Source organism: Rhinatrema bivittatum, chromosome 7 (genome assembly GCF_901001135.1).
Source record: "Rhinatrema bivittatum chromosome 7, aRhiBiv1.1, whole genome shotgun sequence".
NCBI lineage: Eukaryota > Metazoa > Chordata > Amphibia > Gymnophiona > Rhinatrematidae > Rhinatrema > Rhinatrema bivittatum.
In genome coordinates, this window is record NC_042621.1 from 188,307,480 (window position 1) to 188,332,582 (window position 25,103).

At 44.7% G+C, this 25,103-nt stretch overlaps 1 protein-coding gene across 2 annotated transcripts in view; it reads left to right on the top strand.

Annotated features, from left to right (window-relative positions):
* The first annotated feature begins 2,424 nt into the window (after positions 1-2,424).
* Positions 2,425-25,103, top strand: part of ANTXRL (ANTXR like) — a 166,944-nt gene continuing 144,265 nt past the window's right edge. Inside the window, exon 1 of one of the 2 annotated variants that reach the window (XM_029609652.1) lies at positions 2,425-3,451. In XM_029609652.1, the coding sequence (XP_029465512.1) occupies positions 3,294-3,451 (158 nt within the window). In that variant the 5' untranslated portion in view covers positions 2,425-3,293. Of the gene's footprint in view, positions 3,452-3,917; positions 3,970-25,103 lie in introns of those variants that run through there. The other variant, XM_029609654.1, reaches the window with a different exon arrangement.

Consider the following 25,103-nt stretch of genomic DNA (forward strand, 5'->3'; position numbering starts at 1 on the left):
CCCCCACACTCTCTCCCCCCCCCCCCACTCCCCCTCCAGCACATCTCTGGCCCCCCACACTCTCATTCCCCCCCCCCGCCCACATCTCTGGCCCCCCACACTCTCATTCCCCCCCTCCCAGCACATCTCTGGCCCCCCCCCACTCATCCTCCCCCCCTCCCAGCACATCGCTGGCCCCCCCCCACACTCATTCCCCCCTCCTAACCCTCTCCGATGCACAGTTCTGGCCCCCCCCCACACTCTCATCCCCCCCACCCTGCCCAGCACATCTCTGCCCCCCACACTCTCATTCCCATCCCCCCCCACTCCCGAGCACACTCTCTGGCCCCCCCACACTCTCATCCCACCCCCCCCCCCACTCCCAGCATATCTCTGCCCCCCCACACTCCTTCATCCCCCCCCCCACTCCCAGCACATCTCTGGCCCCCCACACTCTACATCCCACCCCTCCCACACATCTCTGGGTATCTGGGCCCCCCACACTCCCAGCACACTTCTCTGGCCCCCCCCACACTCATTCACCCCCCTCCAGCACATCTCTGGGCCCCACACACTCATTCCCACCTCCCTAACCCTCATCCGAGCACATTTCTGGGCCCACCCACACTCCTCATCCCCCCCCCACTCCCAGCACATCTCTGCCCCCCACACTCTCATCCCCCCCCCCACTCCCAGCACATCTCGGTCCCCCCCACACTCTCATCCCCCCCCCTCCCAGCACATCTCTGGCCCCCCCCACACTCTCATCCCCCCCCCCCCCCACTCCAGCACATCTCTGGCCCCCCACACTCCCCCCCAGCACATCTCTGGCCCCCACACTCTCATCCCCCCCCCCCACACTCCCAGCACATCTCTGGCCCCCCACCCTCTCATCCCCCCCCCCCCCACACTCCCAGCACATCTCTGCCCCCCACACTCTCATCCCCCCCCCCCCCCCACACTCCCCCACTCTCTGGCCCCCCACCTCTCCTCCTCCCCCCCCCCCCCACACCTCCCCCCCACCCTCTCTCCCCCCCACCCTCTCTCCCCCCCTCCCTCCCCCCCCCTCCCACATCTCTGGCCCCCCCACCTCATCCTCCCCCCTCCCCCCCTCCCCCCCCCACCTCCTCCCAGCACATCTCTATCCCCCCCCCCCTCCCACACATCTCTGGCCCCCCACACTCTCATCCTCCCCCCCCCACACTCCCAGCACATCTCTATCCCCCCCCCCCCCACACTCCCAGCACATCTCTGGCCCCCCACACTCTCATTCCCCCCCCCCCACACTCCCAGCACATCTCTATCCCCCCCCCCCCACACTCCCAGCACATCTCTGGCCCCCCACACTCTCACCCCCCCCACACTCCCAGCACATCTCTGGCCCCCCACACTCTCACCCCCCCCCCACACTCCCAGCACATCTCTGGCCCCCCACACTCCCAGCACATCTCTGGCCCCCCCACACTCCCAGCACATCTCTGGCCCCCCACACTCTCATCCCCCCCCCACTCCCAGCACATCTCTGGCCCCCACACTCTCATCCCCCCCCCCCATCTCTGGCCCCCCCACACTCTCATCCCCCCCGCCCACATCTCTGGCCCCCCACACTCTCACCCCCCCCCCCCCACATCTCTGGCCCCCCACACTCTCATCCCCCCCCCCCACATCTCTGGCCCCCCACACTCTCATCCCCCCCCCCCCACTCCCAGCACATCTCTGGCCCCCCACACTCTCATCCCCCCCCACTCCCAGCACATCTCTGGCCCCCCCACACTCTCATCCCCCCCCCCTCCCAGCACATCTCTGGCCCCCCACACTCTCATCCCCCCCCCCTCCCAGCACATCTCTGGCCCCCCACACTCTCATCCCCCCCCCCCTCCCAGCACATCTCTGGCCCCACACACTCATTCCCACCTCCCTAACCCTCTCCGAGCACATTCATGGCCCCCCACACACTCATTCCCCCCAGTACATCCCCGCCCCCCACACACTCATTACCCTCTCCCAACATACTAACTCCTTCCCTCCTGATACCTGGCTGTAGCTGCACACTCTGTATTCCTTTGCTGTTATTCTCCAACGCTGTGCTGCTGGCCTTCCCGTTTCGCCTACGTGCAATGCTGTGCTGGCTGGGTCTGCCCACAAAATGTGCTCCTGACGTGTGCATCAACAAGGCTTGCAGCTCCTGCTCTGATTGGCTTACTGCTGCAATATAGGGATAGGGTGCGCCTGCTATGGACAGGCTTCATCGCAGCAGCAGCAGCAGCCAATCACTGTAACATGATTCAGAGCACAAGTCCCTCCCAACAAGCCCAAAAAAAACGCGACTGGCAGAAAAAATAGCCCAATTAAAAGCAACTAGCGAATCGGAAAAAAAACCGCGAATGACTAGGAAAAGAAGCCCAATCTCGCGGTAAATAAGCAAGGTTGGCAACACTATTCGGGCACCATGAAACCTCGATTTCCTTCTCCCTGACCGCCCTCAGCTCTTCTTAGGACAAGAGTGGAGGCTCTGCCCAGCTCTTCTCCTGGACCACAGATCATCCACGTGGCAGACTGCCCCCTCCCCCTCCCTGGCCTCTCGCTCAGTCCCGGCCGCTCGCTCCTGCCGCTCTCTCCCTTTTCCAGATCAGAAATATCAATGGGAAAATCTTGCATCCCCCCCACCCCCTCCAAATCCGGCGGTTTGAAGCCTCTTGCTAAACTTGCAGAAACTTTCAAAACCACTTGGATTTTGGAGGAAAATAGAACAAGTTGCGAAAAAACCCCCAAAACAAAACAGTCCTTTGAAGGACAAAATCCAAATTGATATTTTGATCCATGCCACTGTTCGAAGGGGTAGAAATAATGCTAAAAAAAAAAAAAGAGCCTTTAGAAAATCGGTACAATCATCCTTTCCACCAATTTTGCTTTTCTTGTGCTTAAGCCTCTCCTCTCTCTCTCTCTTTCTCTCCATCCCATATTCCGGAACACGAAAGGATCCCCGACTTCCCCGCCAAGGAGCCCTTTCCGTCCCTCTTCTTCCCTCACCGTCAGGGCTCCCTTCTCTGCGCACCGAGCGAGGGGCGAGGGGCTCGCGTGCCCGCCCCCCGCCGGCCTGAGAGATCGGGGGAGGGAGTGCGGTAATCGGAGCCCGCTCGCCCTGCCCGCCAGTGACCACGGCCCCCGCGAGCCCTCGCATCGCCTCTCTTCCCCCCGCCCGCTGACGTCAGGGCGCTCGGGAGCCGCAGCATCGCCTGGTTAAGCGCAGGGCGGCCGCTGCCCGTAATGCGCTGCGAGCTCCCGCGGGTCCCCCAGCGAAGAAGCCAAGGAAAATGGCGAGCCCCCGGCCTGGCGTGGCCACCTGGGCGCTTTGCTTCTTTCTCATACTCGCGGCTTTGCAGCTGAGCTCCAGCCAGAAGAAGGAGGAGGAAGGTGCAGAGAAGGAGAGATCGTGCCACGGAGCCTTCGACCTGTACTTTATCCTGGACAAGTGAGTGTGTGAGGATGCGGTCGGCTGCCCTCCTTTATTGTTTCTCGTCTTCTCCGTCGCTCTCTTTCCTTCCCGGAGGGGAGAGGACTGGGCAGAGCAGGGCACGCAGACAGGCAAAGAAAGGGGAAAAGACCTCCGAGAAGTAATTGTGCAAACTCGAAATACTGTCCGCTGCTAAGCCAGTAGGTGTGCGTCTGTAGATTCGTTTGCAGACCGTGCAACCAGCTGGCATGGACCAGATTTGCTCAATAAAGCTCTTTTGTTGTTGAAGCACATAGCATAGGGATAATTTGCCTGATTAGTTTGCGGAGACAAGGGGTAGGGAGCTAATATTGGGGGAGGGGGCAGAGCGGACAGATTCAGCAGTAGCACCTGGAGCCTTTGGAGGACACCCTCCATGCTACCCTACCTCCCCACCCCCCCCCCCCGAAAAAAGTATATCCAATGATGTTTAGATAATGCTGTTTGTTTTTAAAGAAGAAATGTGCTGGGATAAAAGTATTGTCCCGTATGTGATTGTAAGTGTCCATTTCAGAGAATTTTGTTCTTTGTGTGAGCTCTGTGTATGTGTGTACAGAGTACGGTCTAGTTTTCATGGATATAAGAGGTGTAGGGGCAGTAAATAAGGTTCATTTTAATATAGTTTAAATTGATTTCTGCTTTGTGTGATGCTGCAGTGCTGTGTGCAGAATTTGCGGTATTAAAATATGATTTGCATGCGCAGAATGCGGTGCGGCAGCGATAGAAGGGTGAGTGCTTGTGTGTGCACAGTTCCTTTTACAGATGTACAGTATCTGCAAGTTGTGCAGAGTTTGTTGTTCACATGCATGCATCCGGCTTACAGGGTAAAAGTTTGACATTCTTTCCCTGGGTAGAGTAGGAGGAGGGTGATATCTGACCCACACAGCCCCCGCACAGCTGGTCGTTATTAGGCGGCTTTTCTTCTAGTTCCAGCTGTTCCTGGCTTGGAAACCACTGGCTACAGCTCTTTTCCTGCTGAGCAGCTAAAAGTGTGCTGGTTGTGAGGCAGGCTGAGGCGCTCCACCCTACAACACAGTATGCTGTTCAGCTGAGTATTATTTTGTATGGCAAATTTACCAAATAAAGATGTGACTGAGGGATAATAATAAATATTATAAAAATGCTTTCCCTCAATTCCAAACTAGATATACAGGAAAAAAAATAGTGAAACCCATTATACTTAAATGTATGGGTTTTTTAAAATTATTGTTACTATAACAGTAATTGGTGTTGGGTGAGTGGGAGCTCAGGGAGATGGTCACAGCCTTACAGAGCCTTTCACCTCCCAGCTAGGAGGTCAAATCCTAGCTAAACTGGCCTATGTGAAATGAGATGATAGTCTCAGTCCACTTTCAGAATCCATAGGAGAAACATTCACATCACAGCTCCTGTCTGGTTCATACAAATCCATGAGTTTTGTTGCACACTTTGTCACTGACTTCTGAAAAGGATTTGATGGAAGAAAGAGCTTGGCTCAGTCAGAGTGTTTTATTGTCTTTCAGGGCAATGCGGGAATCTGGGCACTAAAAAAATGTGTGCACATTTTTAACACCCAGATGATTAATTTTTAATTCCTGATGCAGTAAGCTAATGATATGCTAATGCATCTGGAGTTAAAAAATGCGCCAAAACACATTTTAACTCAAGAGGGGAGGAGGCATCCCTGACAGGCTGCTGCCTCTGCCACTTAGCCAGTTAAATTCTGCTTTATCTGTCTATCTGGTAGTGGGAAGCAGCCATCAGATAGCTGCATAAGTCAGTGTGTATGTATATGGCTATCTGGTCATCACTACTTAACCGGATATGTACTTTATCTGGCTAATAAATGGCAAACCGTGCCAGATAGCTGGATAAGTACTGACTTATGCGGCCATCTGGTGGCTGCTTCCTGTTACCAGATTGATGGATAAATCAGTATTTATCCAGCTAATTGGCCACAACTATGTCCACTGACACAGATAAGTCAGTTCTTAACTGGGTAAATGCCAGCTCCTGCTGTCACTTACCCGAATAAGTCAGTAATTATCCAGTTAAGCAGTGGCTGCTGCCTGCACTTACCCAGAGAGTTTCTGACTATTTTTTAACTTTTTAACTATTTTTTTCATGGTGCTGGAAACTTAATTCCAGCTGTGACCGGGGTTAAGTTTCCAGCTCTAAGAAAGATGCGCTGTCCAAAGGCAGTCTCTCTGCATTGGGGAATACTGATTAATGCCCTCGTTTGAATGGGATTCCCATGCAAGGGCACTAAGCACTCCCATTTGGAAATGCACATTTTCTGCATGCAAAATTCCTTGTTGCATCAGCAGTATGTTTTGCAGGCAGAAAAGTATGTTTGGCTGAACCCATCTTTCTGCATCTGCCTGTTTACAAAATTACAGTAGCAGATGTGTATTTCTTAGTAGTACATCAGAGGGGGGATATGATAGAGATGTTTAAAATCGTGAGAGGTCTAGAACGGGTAGATGTGAATCAGTTTTTTACTCTTTCAGATAATAGAAAGACTAGGGGGTACTCCATGAAGTTAGCATGTGGCACATTTAAAACTAATCGGAGAAAGTTCTTTTTCACTCAATGCACAATTAAACTCTGGAATTTGTTGCCAGAGGATGTGGTTAGTGCAGTTAGTATAGCTGTGTTTAAAAAAGGATTGGATTAGCTCTTGGAGGAGAAGTCCATTACCTGCTATTAATTAAGTTGACTTAGATAATAACCACCATTATTTCTAGCAACGGTAACATGGAATAGACTTAGTTTTTGGGGTACTTGCCAGGTTCTTATGGCCTGGATTGGCCACTGTTGGAAACAGGATGCTGGGCTTGATGGACCCTTGGTCTGACCCAGTATGGCATGTTCTTATGTTCTTATTTTGTTAATACTCTCTTTCTTTTAAAGACCATAGCTAAACTTTATTTTGGCGTGCTCTGATTTTATGTTTACTCCAATTCATTAAGCTACATCACAGTTTAATTGAAGCATGTGCTCCTCTGTGAGTTATATCACATTCTAGCAAAGTCAGAAGGATGCTGGATTCAAAGCAGGACATTTCTTTATTATTAATTTTTATAAAAATTTAATTTGACCACATTGAAATACCCAGGCTTCAAGGGTACATAGTACTTATGATGCAGGGCTGTATGCATATGAAGGGAGGGAGTTGAAGAGTGATGAGAAATAGAGAGTGTGTTAGTTAATTTGGCTATGCTCATCTTTGACTCTTAGAGTTAAACTAGAGAGCTGAGCTGGGCTTTGGCTCAGCTCAGTTATTTCATGTTCTGTCTCACTACTCCTAAATAGCAATGGTCCCAGTATTGACTCCTCTGGTATCCCATTTAGCCAAATGGAAGAGTAATCCAAATTATTGCTATAAATGCAAGGCTCCACATTGGGAGTCACTACCCAGGAAAAGGATCTAGATGTCATCGTGCAGTGGCAGCCAAGAAGGCACATAGAATGCCTGGAATTATTAGGAAAGGAATGGAGAATAAAACAGAATATCAAAATGCACTCTATCGCTCCATGTTGCAACTGCATCTTGAGAATTGTAGGTAATTCTGGTCACCGCGTCTCAAAAAGAAATAGCAGAATTAGAAGAGGAACAAAGAAGAGTGACCAAAATGATAGAACAATTCCCTTATAAGGAAAGGCTAAAGAGGTTGGAGATATGATAGAGGTCTATAAAATAATGATTGGTGTGGAATGGATAAACGCAAATTGATTAATTACTCTTTCAAAAAGTACAAAGATTAGGAGACATGCAGTGAAGTTACTAGGTAATAGAGATGTGAATCGGAACTGAAATCCGAACCGATTCTGGTTCCGATTCACATAGATTTAAAACAAATAGGAAAAAATAACTTTTATTCAATGCAGAATTAAACTCTGGAATTCATTGTCAGAGGATGTAGTAAAAGCTGTTATTGTAATTGGGTTTAAAAAAGGTTTGGACAACTTCCTGGATGAAGAGTCCATAAACCATTATTAAGGTGAACTTGGGGATATCCACTGGTATGGTAATCTATTGACCTCTTGGGTAAGTGGTATGGAATCTATTGACCTCTTGGGATCTTGCCAGATACGTGTGACCTGGATTGGCCACTGTTAGAAACAGGATACTGGACTTGATGGACCTTTAGTCTCACCCAGTATGTCAAGTATTATGTTCTTATGTTCATTCTAAAGGATTTTCCTCATTTTCTGTTTCTAGGAAAAATGATTAGTGCTTTTGTTCCTTTGTTTCAATGAGAGTACATGCCATTCCTTACACCCCATAGATAACTTACCCTTCAGATCTTTGTTTATTTGGCATTGTGTCAGAAACTGTAACAAAATCCAAATAAATTGTGTTGGTTTTACATCCTATATTAAGTTTATTGGCATGATCTCTTACTATCTAATCTATGCTGATTCTTGCTAATCATTCTTCTCCCTTCCATGTGAATGAACAGCTCCTATTCTATAATAGCTAACAGTGTGTTCCCTGGAATTGGCATTAGACTAAGCAGTCCCTGGTTTATTCCTCTACTGGGGGACAGTATACCCACTGATAGTATGTCAGAACCTGTTCTCCAGGATATCCCCACTTTGAGCTATTTCAGAAAATCCATGTGCAGTGATTGCATGTACAACTGCTTCCCATAGTATCCAGCAAAGAATTTCATTCATTTCTTCCGCTTACTACACCTTGCTCCAGTTCATTCCCTGAGCTGACAGATGTAACAGTATGACAGTTTCAGGAGTGAGTCAGGTTGAGGGATATGACAGAGTTTCTTCACCTCCAGTGCCAGTTTAAGGCAGTATCGTGTGCTGCATCTCTGGAGTCTTACAGTGACTTTATCAGTGCACAAGATTATTTAGTGCAACAGGATGCTTTTTTATCAAGTTCCCTCTAAGAGTTTTAATACTGTACATGTTATGAGGTGGACATATTTATTTATAGCCATTAACTGTTCTGTATTTATTTAAAAATATTTATAGCCTGCGACATTCAATAAATCATGTCCTGGTGGGTAATAAAGTCAACATACATAATAACATAAAATAACAATAACAACAAATAGTAATAAACAGCAGCTCTGATGTTCTGACATACCCTTTAGCTTCTGGTTAGCAATAAAGGTTTAAAAGCAAAATAAAAATTAAAGGCAATAACGTTTTAATGGACTAACTTACATTTTGATTAGGTTTCGGGAACCATACTCTCTTCAACAAATCAAAACAAACTGAGCATGCTCAAGTAGAAGATGACATTACCAGAAAAGAGTAGTGAATTAGAAAATGCATTCAGTTATGGAGTGAAGGGCAAAGAGGAAGATGTGCAAGAGTGATCTGAAGGTAACCAGCCAGTGCTCATTCCATTCCCTATAGGTGCTAAGTGGGAAAAATCTCTTATTAAGCTAAGCCTTTAAAGCAACTTGCAGACACTGTAATCAACTGGCAGCCTATTTCAAATGGTACTATTTATCTAAAATCATATAGGAAGTAACCTAAAGTTTTTTCTTGTTTTTATTAAAGTAACTGTTAGCAGTATGGAGACACTTGAAAAAGGTGTCACATCTTTACATATACCTATAACTATATATATATATATATATATATATATATATAAGTTTTGCATATATGGCAATTTCACGTTCAGAGTAAACCTTGTCATGTTCCCTTATGCAAAGAGAATCATGTGCTAGGTAGACCTCACTATGGGGGTAAATCACATTGACTACTATATGCTAATGTGGGGGTGGGGTGGGGGGTTCATTTCAATGGCAAATCAGAAAGAGTGCAGACAGCAGTGCATGTGGGGATTGTGGGGTTTAAGTTACTTGGGGTCTGAAGTACTGAAAGGTTTTTTCAACTTGCTGTCTATGGGGAAAACACTCAGTATACAGTTTTCTACAGAGCGCTGAATGTGGGGTTGGGATGTTTGAGGGGGTGTATACTACTGGGAGCAGTGTAGGAAAAAGGGTGGTAATGGAAAATTTCATTGTCGGTGAAAATCACAAAGGTGGGCTGAACAGCCCTCTGTGATGAAGGTTAGGTTTTGGTTTTTTTTCTCACAGGAGCACTCATTCAAGTTGGCACTCAACATTCCCTCTAAGAGTTGCTCCACTTTCCTTGTGTCTGTCAGGCAGGCCCAGCGTGACCAGGTGTGCTAACTGGGCCAGAGTTTAGTACCTATGCGCGGGCGTAGATTTGTGCGCGCAACCCGGGATCGGTGTGCGCAAGGGGGCGCACACTTGTGCACCTTGCGCACGCCGAGCCCTAGGGGAGCCCCGATGGCTTTTCTTGTTCCCTCCGAGGCCACTCCGGGCCTCATAGGGAACTTTCCTTCCGCCCTCCCACCTTCCCCTAGCTAACCCGCCCCCAGCCCTACCTAAACCCCCCCCCCCCCCAACCTTTGTTTGGCAAGTTGCGCCTGCCTCTGGGCAGGTGTAGGTTGCGTGCGCCGGCACTTGGCCAGCGCGCGATCCCCCGTTCTAGAGGCCCTATGGATGTCTCTGGCCACGCCCCCACCCTGCCCCGGACTGCTCCTGCCCTGCCCCTTTTTTTCAAGCCCTGGGACATACGCGTGTACCGGGGCTTGCGCGCGTCGCCGGGCCTATGCAAAATAGGCTCGGCGCGCGCAACCCCCCTACGTGCGTAAATCCAGCTGGATTTACATGTGTAGGGCTTTTAAAATCTGCCCCACTATGCATTTGCACAGGGCGGCACACCCGGAGGAGGTGGCACGCCAGTGGTAGAAGGAGAGGCCACGGAGCTGCCGGCAGCTGAAGAAGGAGAGAGGCTGCAAATCGCCGGCACTCAAACGGCCGTCGGAGAAGGCCGTCTTCCATTTATGAGTGTGTGTGTGTGCGTGCACAGCTTCTGCTCTCCGCCCCCCCAGTCAGGAAGGCCAGTGGGCCATGATAGAGCTCATCCCACCACGGTCCGAAGACATCAGGAGGCCATGTGTGTTAGTGACTAAGAGCATATGTGTGTCTGAGAGCCTATGTGTTTGTGCATGTGTGTGTGTGTCTGTGCAAGAGCCTATGTGTGTGTGTCTGTGTGAGAGCCTGTGTGCCTGTGTATGTGTCCGTATGAGGCCTGTGTGTATGTTTGTGTGCCTTTGAGAGCCCATGTGTCACATATAGGCTCTCACAGGCACACACGCACACACACCCATAATGTATCTGTGAGGGAGAGGGAGCCTGTGTATGTTAGAAAGAGGGAGTGTGTGAGAGAATGAATGTGTTATTGTGTGTGTGAGACAGAAGATAAAATTTGGGCGGCCCTACCTCCCCCAAGCCACGACAATCTCAGGATGACTGAAAATCAGAAGATCACAGGTATGGAGAGCAGGAGATTTTTAAAACCTTATTAGTTTTAATTATTGGGTGTAATTTGATAATTCTGCTCTTTCAAAATATTAAATTTTGGGGGGGAATAGAACATTTTTTAATTATTGGATTTTTTTATTTATCAGATGTTTTGAAATATTTTATTGGTGTTTGGGGAAATTTGTATATTCTATTCATTAACTGTTTGACATATTTTTTATTTTTATGAATATGATTTTATTATTATGATTGGTGTTTTATATTTCTTGATTTTATTCTTTAATTATTTTATGAAGAATGGTAGTGTTTCTGTTTTTCCATTGTTGCTATGCATGTAGAGGCTGAACATAAGAACATAAAAATTGCCATACTGGGTCAGACCAAGGGTCCATCAAGCCCAGTATCCTTCCAACAGTGGCCAATCCAAGTCACAAGTACCTGGCAAGTACTCAAACATTAAATAAATCTCAAGCTGCTAATTAATAGCAGTTTATAGATTTTTTCTCTAGGAACTTATCCAAACCTTTTTTAAACCCAGCTACACTAATTGCTGTAACCACATCCTCTGGCAATAAATTCCAGAGCTTAACTATGCGCTGAGTGAAAAAGAATTTTCTTTGATTTGTTTTAAATGAACTACTTGCTAACTTCATGGAGGGCCCATGAATGTGTTATCTCTTTATTCTGTATTTAGCAAGGCTCTGTCTGTGTTCTACATAAGTAACCAAGGTGAGATATTTTGCTGGCATTTAATTTCTCTGTAGGGATCTATAGCAGCCTGGTTTCCTAATAAGAAATTATTGGTGTTCTAGGGCTTGGTGTAATGTGTTCAGTGTTGCCTTTTCATAGATAAGGTTGTTAGGGTTGTTTTGATATGAAAGGTTTACTATATTGTAATGGTAATTCTTTTTGTTCTTGGCTTTCTGAAGGCCAAGCCCACACCCAGCACGCATTACAAAAAGTCCAATTCCATAGGAGTTCCAAGTTTCTTTTTTGCAGAGTTTTCTGCTTGGCATCACAGGAGTGCATTAAATATAATATGCATGTTCTAAGTGTTATTTAGCCTTAGCAAACTGTACTTTTAAATGTTCTTTTTCAAGAAAAATGTATTATAAAAGCTTAATTTAATTGTGTAGGTCTGTAAAGGATGGGGGGGGGGGGTGGCATGTGAACAAGGCTGTAAGGTTTGCCTAGGGTACCTAATACCCTTCCCTATCCATGGGTTCTGGGTTGGGGGGGGGGGGGTGGAGCTGGGCTTTATTTGATGGGCCCGGGACAGACACTGAATGAATCGGGGGGACACATTCATATTTTGCAGAGGGCAGCAAAGAAGTACTGGCCCTGCTGTCAGGATCACCACAGCACATTTACACAGTATCACACACAGGTCAGGATTTAATCAAAGGCAATGCAGGCAACTGTCTAGGTGCCAAATATTTGGACCAAAGAAAAGCCTGCTCCTGCTTGCTTTTAAGCCATGTTCTGTCGCTGTTTCAGGTGGGGCACACCTGCAGTACTCTGCCTATGGGCACTAACATCTTAAATCCAGCCCTGATCACGCATTTAGGCGTGGGGTGAGCTGGCAGAGAAGCTATTATGCACAGCTTAGAGAGAAACTTCATCCTGCCCCATACCCTCTTTTAGCCCAGAGTTCTTCCTTCTACCCTTAAGCTTTTAATGCAATCGTTATTTTATTTCTTTGTGCAGGATAAAACTGCTTCATAAAGTATACTTTTCTTTGTGCTTATAGGACATGACACTACAGAACAAAATGTGCCTCTTTTGAATCAAAGCAATGTTTCACCACTTTCATACTATCTTTTTGAATCTGAACTATATTCCACATTTCTCCCCTCCAACTAGAAAACAGAACTACAATTATTCTTTAATTATGATCATGGAGAAATGCAGGTTCCAGTGCTGTCAGTCTGACATTTTACATTCACATTCAGATCACCAGAAAAGAAAAAAAAACATTATCAGTTATGTAGCTTTGGCACAATTACCATTTGCCCATAAATAAAACAATATGCCAAACAATCTCTTCAAACCTAGTTGTATCTTCATATTCTTTGCAGAATCATTCTTTCATTTCAGACTTCTGCACCTTTTCTGTAGCTTTTGGCAAAACGTCTGGACATTTTTCCCATAGCATGGAATAGTATATGCCATAATTTATTTTCAGGCAAAATGCATATTTCAAGACCTTGCACAGTAACAAATAGCTAAGTCATATTACACCAGGTTTAACATGCATGCTTCACAAAATGCTTCCTCTGCCAAGCAGGTGTTTCCTAACTCGTGTTAAGGCTCAGTTTAAACTTTTGGTGTATTATGCATGGATTATTATGTGCTGCACTCTATGCCTCTCAGAAAACTGCTACAGTAATGCAAGGCTAGTTTCATTTGAAATTAAGAAGGATGCATTCCAGTTATGCTTATACATGTACGTACTGAATCTGCATGCGCACGTCTGCATTTCCAAGTGCACCTTACACACCATAAGAGCTGAAGGCAGGAAGTTGCATCTTTGCTACTTGAGATCATAAGAAAACCCAGATAATTTTAGCTGGATATGTTTTCATCTGGAAGAGCAACAAAAAGGTAAGGGAAAGTAAGAGAGCGACTGATTCACCAGGAGAGAAACTGGATAGTTCAGATGGACATTTATGGTCCTTTTCTGCTCCCTTTTTCTCTGATTCTGTGCTTAGAAGCCTGGTTCATAGAAGACTCTTAGGAAAGAAAGAGCTACTTTTCTGAGGAGGAATTGCAGGCCCTGGAGGATGGCAGAAAGTTTGGAAAAAGGTGGGAGAGAGGCCGAGGCCAAAGTATAGAGGGAATTAATTCATGCCCCCCTGCCATGAATTTCCTGCTTTATCGTTCCATCTCCCCTTACAGCTCACTGTGAACCTCCTTATCTCTCCCTGCTCCCTGGATCTCACTTTTCCAGAAGTGTGGGGAGAGTGTCAGGGCCCGGTCCAGTGAATGCGGTGACAGCAGCAGCAGCAGGAGCCATGCATTGGCTCAGATCCTCCACTCACTGTCTGCTGTTGCTGCCGCCACCAACAGGTCTAGTTTCAGGGTCTGTCTCAACACCCTGTTCTCACATGAGGAAAGTGGAGGTCCATGAAGCAGGGGGAGAAAGAGGACATGGGATGAAGGTCACAGCACACCTATTTCTTAGAATGGGGGGAGAGAGGAGGAAGGCGGAGCCAGGCTCTGGCCACCTGGTTTCCAGCACCAGTGGTCTTGCTTCTAGAGGTTACAAGCAACCGAAAGAAGGTTTTGAATCTGTCTCAAGGGAAATCAGCATCTCCACCAAAGACAGAATTTGGGAGAGGAATAGTTAAACCACAACAGTGTCCTGAGGGTTAAAGACAATGTGACCTTGTTGTGGAATGTCTCTAAAACCCCTCTCTGATTGCCCGAGCATTTATGAGACTGGCTAAAAGGAATTCATAGAGGGTTTAAACTGCTGCAGACAGTTGTGATTAAAATATATCGCCCACCCACTGGCTGTTTTTATGACATAGTTTATGTAATAAGGATGGTCAGTTTATGAAAATATAAGCATCAGTGTAAATTTCTTAAATGCACAGAAATTGATTCATACTGGAGGAAAAACTTCAATTGCCTAATCTCGGCAATGTCTGCCTGTGATCAGGTGGAACAAAGCACCATCATTAGTTAAGAAAACCTCCGATCAATTTCAGTGGTTTATTATCTTTATATTTTTTCTTTTGTTGCATTTGTTTAAATTTTAATTTTTTGCATAATATACCGCACTTAATTTTAAACGTTTCGATAATTAAGTGTCATAACCAACGTTTTTTAACATTTTTATCAAAAAAACTTTATGTGCTAGGAGACTTATCTTATTGTCCTTGCTCTCAGGAATTAATTTCACTCCTTATTCACGAGAATTACTTTCACTCCAATGCTATCGGCATTTCTCCCACTCTAGGCTGCATCAGGGAAAACAATCCAGGCGGCACTTGATATCTTGAATAAGACGCACATTAAACTAGAAATAACATCATAATGATGAAAAACGTATACAAAATATCCCACTTACAAAACTGTGCACACCTATGCTCACAAATTTTATAATGTGTGATGCCTACACAATTCAAAAAATGGTTGCGGCTGATGTGCTTCCTTTCGGCTCTTTAAATTTGACATGGCCAATCCAAAAAACTGAAAAGCCAATCATTGTGGCTCATAAAGTTTCAAACAAAAAGACCCCAATCGATGTCAAAATTCATCCCTGTCGGTCTTAAACGACCCAATTCATGTATCCGTTTTTGTTCTTTCTTTAATAACAATTATATTATGTTTATTTGTAATGTATTGTTTTATGTGGTTTGCTTATATTATGAATGTAAATTGTTAACTGCCTGGAAATGTCATTAATGCAATTTACAATTTTTTAAACTAAATAAATAGTTATTTGCTGCTGCAGATGTTTGGATCTTGTTGAAGGAGAACTGTGCTCAGTGTTGGTTCTGCTTGAATGAGGTTTGTTGAGACATTTCTGCTGTTGAGAGATGTCCTGACATTTTCAGCGTGGAGCACAGTTTTACTTTTATCTACCTCTGTATGAAAATATATCTTTTATTGTTTACTTTTCCTGGATGAAAATTAATTCTTTTTGGTATGGAATACAGATATATATTTTTTTTAAATAAATTTCTTTATTGATATTTTGCAGTACAAACTCTAAATAGATAACCTCGCTTAACATTTAACTAATAATACACTCACCCTACCCTTCCCCCCCCCTCCCCCAGCCCACATTATTAAGTAAAACGGATGGGCCTTTGGGAGGCGACCTGGCTGAGATATCAGCAAAGCTTACCACAGAACCTACAGGCATCTATCAAACTTCAACTTTACATGGATTACAAAGAATCTACTCGAGAGTAAAGTGGATCCTGATACATCGCATTATCCATTGGAATACAGATATTTTAAGATTGAGATGCAAATAGATTTCATTTGAAATTTAAGATGGTTATTTTCATTAGGTTTCTTTCAGATAATATGGGGACGCATGTGAGATTAAGCAAGAACTTTACTGGATTTGTATTCAAGAGCACTCAAAAACCTAACAAGTATAGAGAGAGGACGGCAAGGAGAGGATGAGGGGAGAGAGCAGCAGGGTGGAGAAAAAGGGAGGGTGAATAGCAGGATGAAATGGGGAAGGGGAAAGAAAGGGAGGGAGAGAAGCAGGAGAAAAGGAAGGAAGAGGAAAGCAAGATCAACAGAGAGGAGATGATACAGGAAAGGTTCTGTACTCAGAGTTACCATCCAGGAAAAAGATCTTGCTTTCACTGTAGACCATATGTCAAAATCCTTAGCTCAGTGTACAGTGTTATTCAGAAAAGCAAAGTAGATTACTGGAAATGATTCAGAAAGGAATGGAGAATCAAAGGAAGAATATCATGATGTCTCTGTATAGCTCTATGCTGTGACCGCCCCTTCACTAGTATGTATGGTTCAAGTCGCCTTATCTCAAGAAAGATGTAGCAGAACTGGAAAAGTTACAGAGAAGGCAACAACAGTGATAAATGGGATAAAGCAGCTCCCTTATCAAGAAAGGCTAAACAGGTTAGGGCTTTTCAGTTTGGAGAAGGAATGACTGAAAGGGGATATAACAGAGGTTTATAAAATCATGAGTGGGGTGGAACAGCTAAATAGCAGATGGTTTCAAATAGTACTAGGACTGGGGGTCATCCCATGAAACTAACAGCAGATTAAAAAAAAAAGAGAAAGAATTATTTCACTCAACGCACAATGAAAGCTATGGAATTTGTTGCCAGAGGATGTGGTCAAGGCATCTAGCATAGCTGAGTAAGGAGTTTGGAAAAGTTCCTGGAAAAAAAGTCCATAAACGATTAGACATGGGGGGAATGCCACTGCTTATCCTTAGGACTGGATCTACTCTTTGGGATCCACCGGGACTTCCTAGAGATTGTCCACTGTGAGAGACAGGATGCTGGGCTCAATGCACCCTTGGTCTGACCCAGAATTGCACTTCCTTATGTTCTTTAAAGGGGAAGAGGAGAAATATAGCGTGAAGGAAAGGGGAAGGAGAACAGCAGAGAGGAGGAATTTCATGAAGGGGAAGAGGAAGAGAAGTGGATGGAGCAGCAGAGGGGAGAAGATTACATAGGGTTCTTTTGATTTTTGTGACAGAAATTTCAATTCAGTCATCAGCTGAAAAAGAAAAAGAAAACTTGAAGTATATTGTATTCAATAATAAATGATTATAATCCTGCCGTAGAAAAGCATTTTTCAAAATGGACATTTCTGATTTGCCTCTAACCAAAGTTTGAATATTAAGTTTTGCATGTAACATTTTTGCCCTTTACAACCATGACTTTGCATTTGACATAAAGTAGCAAAATCAACATTTTATTGAGTATATAAAATGAAAACAACATATTTCCTAATGCATTTTAGTTTTGAAAATCATGTTTTACTACATTTTACTCTTGAACTCAGAATATTTAGGTTTCATGCGTGATCAATTATCATATGTATCAAATATCATAATGTACATAATTCTGTGTGCTATTCTGTTGATTTTCATGCTGTTTCCTATAAGAAAAGAGTGGGAGCAACTTTTCAAAGACCTCCTAGGGGAAGATGTATCTGTTTTCTTTATTTTGCTGAGGTTCTCTTTATGCTGAGCCACCCAAACGTGTATTTGTGTTTCTGAGTTGGTCGACTGGTGGTTTCTTTTGCAGAATTAGTCATTTTGCTGGGGTTGACTAGGTTCTTGGACTCTGGGTGTTTGCATAACCTTTTGCTTTTACATCTGAGCTGGTAAATTGTTGCATTTCTGAAGGCCAAGGAGCTGTTTTACCAGATTGGCCAGATGTTCCCGCTTTTTAGGGTTGAGGGTTTCTGTGTTTGATTTTCTATTGATCAGTTATTCTTGATTTTTAGATTTGGGGAGTTTCTGTCTTTGTTTTGTGGTTGGTCAGTTATTCATGTTCTATAGGTTTAAGAGTCTTTGCATTTCATCTGCTGAGATGGGCAGGTCAGTGGGAGTTTGGTGGTTGGGTCATATTTGTGTGTGTGTTTTTTAAATTAATATTATTGGAATTCAGTGTGCATAGGATCTGGAATGCATGTGTAGCTGATCCCCTGTTTGGGTGGTAAGCATCAACAAGGGGTGCCACGGGTCTAGGACCAAGTCCAGATGGGGGGAACACTATCTTCCTGGGCCCCTGGCACAGTCAGTTACTAGTAAATACAGTGGCTTCCTCTCCAGCTGGATGAGATTCCAAAAGTGCAGAAAGACCCAAAATAAGAGCACCGAGGAAAGAATCAGAAGAAAGGTTAGGCAGCAGTCACCTCAAAGTCCATCCATTCAGCCAAAGTCAATAGAAAAATAAATAACCAAACCGATTCCTGGTGGTGTTCAAAACAAAATAGCTTCCTGTAACTTAAAAATAAGTATCCAGGCCAAAATTGAGAAAAAGAAGAATAGCTTAAAAATAGCAGAATACGAAAAGCAATGGTTTCTTTATCCATTCTGGTCTTCTCACTCATCTCCCTTCGACTGAACCTCCAACCATGTCAAATATATCCTCCCAGTGAGGGTAGGATAACTGGATTGTAGTTCTAGCACATACTGGTCCAAGTCAGAAAAAGATCCCAAGCTCTAAAATATTAGAAAAATCCAACAGGTCTAAAACACGTAACTGTAATCCAAATCTTCAAAATGCCAGGTCTCTTGATGTCTGTAGTACACAAGTTCAACTTCTTCTTACCCTTGCTTCTTTTCAGGCAGAAAGATTTCTCTGGACTCAGATTTTCAGGATCCAGGGGCGGGGGAGGGGGGCATTCATCCCTTCAGATTGAGCAAGCCCTATCCAAAAATCCTCTCTTTACTCAAAAATCCAAAAAATCCTAACTGTAGATCCAAACCTCCAGGGTTAAGGAAAAAAGATCTTACAACCAAGTTCTTACTTCTAGCCAATCTCTTGTTTAAGATCCAGAAATGTTCTTTAGCTTCTCCAATCCACCAACCCACTGAAGTTTGAACATGCAGGGCCCGACCGCAAGGCAAGGCTAGCTTCCGAACCGGGCCCAAACTCCTCTCTCGCGGCTGAAGCCCGCCCCCCAGTGAACCGGCCAATCATTCGATGGCTGCAGGACAGCCAATCAGCAGAGGCCCGGCTGGGCTTTAAATTTTAAACACCAGCTAGGCGCCGCGTGCCGAAGGAGTGTGACAAAGGGGCAGGCCCCTTTGTGCGCCCCTTCGTGCAGCACCGTAGTGCCGCCCAGTGACTTTCTTCACGGCTGCTCCCAGTCTGCTATCAGCAAACGTGGACACCAGATCCTCTTGGACCACTATCTCACTTCTAAGCTCGCTACGCTCCATCCTGACAATTATACCATCAGGGTACGACACTTCCCTCTAACCCTCAGGCTCCTCTCCAGGACCCCAATCTCGACCTATTCTAACAAACATTCATCGTCAGTCTTCACAATTAAGTCCTACTTGTGACCTCAACCAGCCCGACTGAAAGGGTGTACCCCAGCATATCACACAGACGCTGGACCCCGCTGGGCCACCCCTCACTCCTTCCGTCTACTCTAGCAACTGACCACTCACACCTCACTTATCATCAACCCCTCCCGAAGATGCGCACTTTCGCTATACCCATAACCTTCAATCGCAGGGTTAACAGGCCTCCGTTAATAGGCCTCCGACAACAAAGGCTAATCCCAATTATGATTTCTCCAGTCACTCAAATTCTCGGATTCTCTCTTTTCACACTAACCCTATTCAATGCTCAATCCATCATCAAAAAAACTCATATTCTCAACGACTATTTGGTAGACGCTAAACCTGACATTTGTGCAATCACAGAAACCTGGTTGAAACCAACGGACACAGTATTAATGAATCAGCTCCCCACTCAACTATACGACATCCTCTCAATCCCTAGACTCAAAAAAAGAGGAGGAGGACTACTGCTAGCAGCAAAAAAGGGCCTAGGCCTCTCTTTGCAACTATCTACCGTTACAAACAACCTTGAACTAGCCCTTTTCAAATCCGATCATCTCCAACTCGGCCTTATCTACACCCCCAGGAAAACTTGACTCTGACCCCTCTCCTTTGATTGAATTCATCGCCAAACATTTCAACATGGATAAACCAGCCATCCTGAGGGGAGATTTCAATCTACACAAGGACGCCTCACCGCAATCCCCCAATTGTGAAATACTACTCACTGCACTCAGCCATATAGGTCTCAGACAAATTGTCAACAGCCCCACGCACAAAGCATCTCCTCTTTTACCAGCCCAACCTGCACTTCAGTCCCTTGGTCAGACCAACAGATCATTTCCTCAGAGCTACAAATCAAAGATTACCCCCCGCTTGTCTTCCCTAACACCACAGTTCAGTTCAGGAAACCCTGCTCCATAGACCACCTTAGTACGCTGCTTTCAAATGATCTAGCTCAACTTGATCTTACGGACGCCTACACCGCGACTACCTCCTGGTTCAGGATTACAAGCAAAGCTGCAGAACAATCCTGCCCAACCGTCACAAAATCACTACACCCATCTCAGGACAATAGAAAACCATGGTTCACCCCTGAACTAAAAGCCCTCAAGCAAGATCTACGAAGCAAAGAACACAGATGGTGCAAGAACCCATCCACCTCGACTCTATTGGCCTATAAATCCCTATTTAATGCCTATAGGAACGCCATTCTCAGATCTAAGAGAGATTTTTTCTCTAAAAAAATCCATCATTTCATTTTTGACTCCAAAGCCTTATTCTCCTATGTCTCATCACTCACAAAACCATCCCCTCCTACTATAGCAGATGACTTAGCGTTCAACAAAACCACGGAGCTGGCCATCTATTTTGAGAAAAAAATAGCTAACCTCATCAAGCCAATCACCGCCTCTCACCTGGGAACCCTTCTTCCTTTCACTACATCTCCTAAACGAAACTCCATTCTAGAATCCTTCGAGTCCTCGTCATCTCTGGAAATTGAAAACATCCTCAAGAAGCTCAAACCCTCCACACACCCGTCGGATCCAATACCTTCCAACCTTCTACTCTCCATCCCGAACATTATTTCAAAATCTTTAGCAGATATCATTAACTGCTCCTTGGCACAAGGGTGGGTACCAGATCAACTAAAACTCGCAATACTTAAACCCCTACTAAAAAAACCCAACCTTCCGCCTACTGACCCTGCAAACTTCCGACCCATAGCTAACTTACCTCTGATCGCCAAAATTATGGAAAAAATAGTAAACAAACAACTCTCTGAATACCTGGAGGAGAACAATATTCTTTCCCCTTTCCAGTTTGGATTCCGCAAAACTCTAAATACCAAATTCCTTCTAACTTCTCTGTCGGACACCATCCTCCTAAACCTGGAAAAAAACAGCCTTACCTCCTAGCACTACTTGACCTATCTGCGGCATTTGATACTGTGAATCATTCCATCCTTTTAGAGCGTCTACCAGACATTGGTATCAAAGAAGGGGCATTCAGCTGGTTTAAATCGTTCCTTGACAACAGATTCTACAAGGTCAGGATCAACAACAAGGAATCACACCCCATCAGATCCAACCTGGGAGTCCCCCAAGGTTCATTCCTCTCTCCTACCCTTTTCAACATTTACCTGCTCCCACTCTGCCAATTACTTACTAACTTAAAATTAACGTATTACCTCTACGCGGATGATGTCCAGATTCTTCTCCCAATCACAGACTCTCTTCAAAAAACCTGGTCCCACTGGAATAGTTGTCTGCAATCGATCAACAGCCTTCTCACCAGCCTAAACCTGATCCTCAATACAAATAAGACCGAGATCCTCATCATATCGCCGGATGAAAACAACGTCCTCCTCAACTCCCCAAGCTCTTCACAATTCGCAAAAACAGCTATCAATCACTCACCTTCCGTCAGAAATTTAGGGGTTCTGCTCGACAACCAATTTAATCTTAAAACATTTGTCCAAAATACCACTAAAGAATGCTTCTTTAAATTGCAAGTACTTAAAAAACTGAAACCTCTCCTGCATTTCCGAGACTTCCGTCTGGTGCTGCAATCTATCATCCTCTCTAAAATTGACTATTGCAACTCGCTCCTTCTAGGTCTCCCCGCGATCACCATCAAACCTCTGCAGATGGTCCAGAATGCCGCCGCTAGGATACTCACCAATTCAAATAAAAGAGATCACATCACTCCCATCCTTCAGTCACTTCACTGGTTACCCATCAAATTTAGGATCTCTTTCAAAGTTCTCATGATGATCCACAAGGACATCCATAACATCTCCCCTCTCAAGCTCAGCAGCCAATTCCGTCCAAACACCTCAGACAGACCAGTCAGAAAAGCGTACAAAGGCTCTCTGTATACCCCCCCTGCTAAAACTTCTCTAAGAAAGCGAGCGTTATCAACAGCAGGGCCCACACTATGGAACAGTCTTCCACCAGATCTCCGTCAAGAACCTTGCCCTCAGACTTTCAAGAAATATCTAAAAACTTGGCTTTTCAGTCAAGCTTTCCCCGGAAACTCAAACTCACAGTGATGCCGTTCTAAGGACATGGACTAGGGCTCGTGGACAATGGGCACGCCGCACTCTCAACCCAGTCCTCCCAGGCCTTATCTGGGGTTTCTCTTTCTTAGTTATCGCCTCCGTTCTTTCCCTCCTATTTTCTCCTGCCCCCCCAAGCCCTGCTTCTTCCCTTTCAGTTTCCCAGTTATTATTCATCTTAGACCCATTGGACTAAGCATTATGTTTTATGTTTTATATGCTTTTACTCCGTATTGAAGTCTTATATTCATCCTGTATTGAAGCATCTTATGGTTTGTAAATGTTCCTTTGTTTTTCTAAACGTTCAAATGTTCAAATGCTCAAATGTTTAATGTATCGCCCTCTCGTGACTGTTCGTTTTACTGTAAACCGGTGTGATCTGTATACTTTACAGGAATGTCGGTATATAAGAATTCAAAATAAATAAATAAATAATGCTAATGGGAATTTTTATATCTCACACAAACCATAATAAGGTGGGGTTATGGCAAGGGAAGGAATCTCAAATATAAAAAACCCCTCCTACTGCCCACTGCTGGAAAAAAAACTTGGGAACAACATTAGTGACTGGCAAAGCCCCATCAAATATACATGTCTTTTATAGTATTGTGTAGCTTAGTTAAAGTGCATATCTCTTGTATTGTCAGTCAGACCAATAATCAAGGGAAAAATTTTGGATTTAGGAAATTGATATGATCTTGAATTGATCTGTTTTAACAATGATGTAGATGTTTGGTTCTTAAAATGGAGATAGTCAACATTTTTGCTACACCCATGATGTAGTAGTAAAAAGGCAAATTGAAGCAAAAGAAATTCAGACATAGGAACTTGCTTAGCAGGATATTCAGTCTTGTATACCTAACAAGAGAGATCTACGAATGACCTTAATATGAGGATCTCAAGGTTGCAAAACAGTGCAAAAGGCAGCAGATAGCACCAAATAAATGCTGGTGTGCATAGGGAGATGCATAACTAGTAAAAAAAAAAAAAAAAAAAGGCAATAATGCCTCTATAACAAATTATTGATGACTCCAGATCTGAAGCCTTGTATCCATTTTGAAGTCCAAACCTCTAAAAAGGTATTGACTGAGCAGAGGCAGGGAAGACCTACCAAAATAGTGTAAAGTATGCACCAAAAGTCCTATGAAATTAAATGTAAGGACCTAAATATGTATACTGAAGAGAAAAAGAGTGACAAGGAAGGCATATGATTAGAGATATTCAAATACCTCAATGGTTTAAATAATGTACAAGAAGCAAGTTTTTTTTTCACATGAAAACACTTCTAGAACAAGAAGTCATGATTTGCGGCTCAAAGAGAGTGAACTGAGGAGTAAAATTAAAAAATATTTCTTCTCAGAAAAGATGGTGGATGTGTTGGAGGCAAAAACCCTGTGAAGGTGTCGAGGGCAAAAACAGTAATAGACTTCAGAAAGCATGGAATAAAGACAGAGGAACCTTAGCTGCAGGGAAGTTAAGGAAAAAAAACCACAAGAGATCAACTAGGGTATGAAACAGATTGTAACAGGAAGGAATTTGGACAAACCAGATGGGCCTAACAACCCTTATCAGCCATCATATACTGAGGTTCTATAAATTTGCATATCTTCATTGCCACACTACAGAGGAAAACAGCAGTTCAAGCACAGGAATTTCTGTGCATTTCTTTTCAACTTATTTACAAAAAGCTAATTTAATTTGACAAAAATATAAATGCAGTTTTTTTAAAATATGATTTTATCTCCCTCTCTGATGCAAAAAGAAAATATATACATGTGGGGGATTTAGGATATTGATTGGATTCACCAATTACTTGCCCTCTAAAAGTGAGAATAACTATCAGTTATTGCAGTGTGGCACATTGAGGAACAAACTGGGTCATTCATCAAATTGCATTAGAGCCCAAACTCACGTTAATTGGGGTTTAACACAAATTGCGCACATGAAATATAGCGCGATGGAAGCTAGCATGCAAATTTTAATTTTAGTTGTGTACATGGTGGCCATATGGGAGTATAATTTATATTGGGGTAGATTTTAAAAATTAGCGCGATCGCGTACTTTTGTTCGCGCACCAGGCGCGAACAAAAGTACGCTGGATTTTATAAGATACGCGCGTATCTTATAAAATCCGGGGTCGGCGCGCGCAAAGGGGTGCACATTTGTGCAACCTGCGCGCGCCGAGCCCAGCGTGCACTGCCTGTTCCCTCCGAGGCCGCTCCGATTTCGGAGCGGCCTCTGAAGGAACTTTTCTTCGCCCTCCACCCATCCCCCCGGCCCTATCTAAACCCCCCCCCCCCCTACCTTTGTTGGCAGATTTACGCCTGCTAAAAGCAGATGTAAATCTGCGCGCGCTAGCGGGATGCTGGCGCGCCATCACCCGACCCGGGGGCTGGTCCGGAGGCCTCGACCATGCCCCCGGTTAAGGTGGAGCCCATTCCTTCCCCAAAAGGTTCTCCAGTTCCTTACAAAACTGAATCCCTCTTCTTTGCACCATTGTCTCATCTACACATTGAGACTCCAAAGCTCTGCCTGCCTCTGGGGGCCTGTGCGTGGAAAATGGAGCATTTCAGAGAATGCTACCCTGGAGGTTCTGGATTTATCTTTTTACCTAAGAGCCTAAATTTGGCTTTCAGAGCCTCCCTCCCACATTTTCCTATGTTGTTGGTGCCCACATGTACCATGACAGCAATGTTTAAAATCCTATCTAGGTGACACGTGAGGTCCGCCACC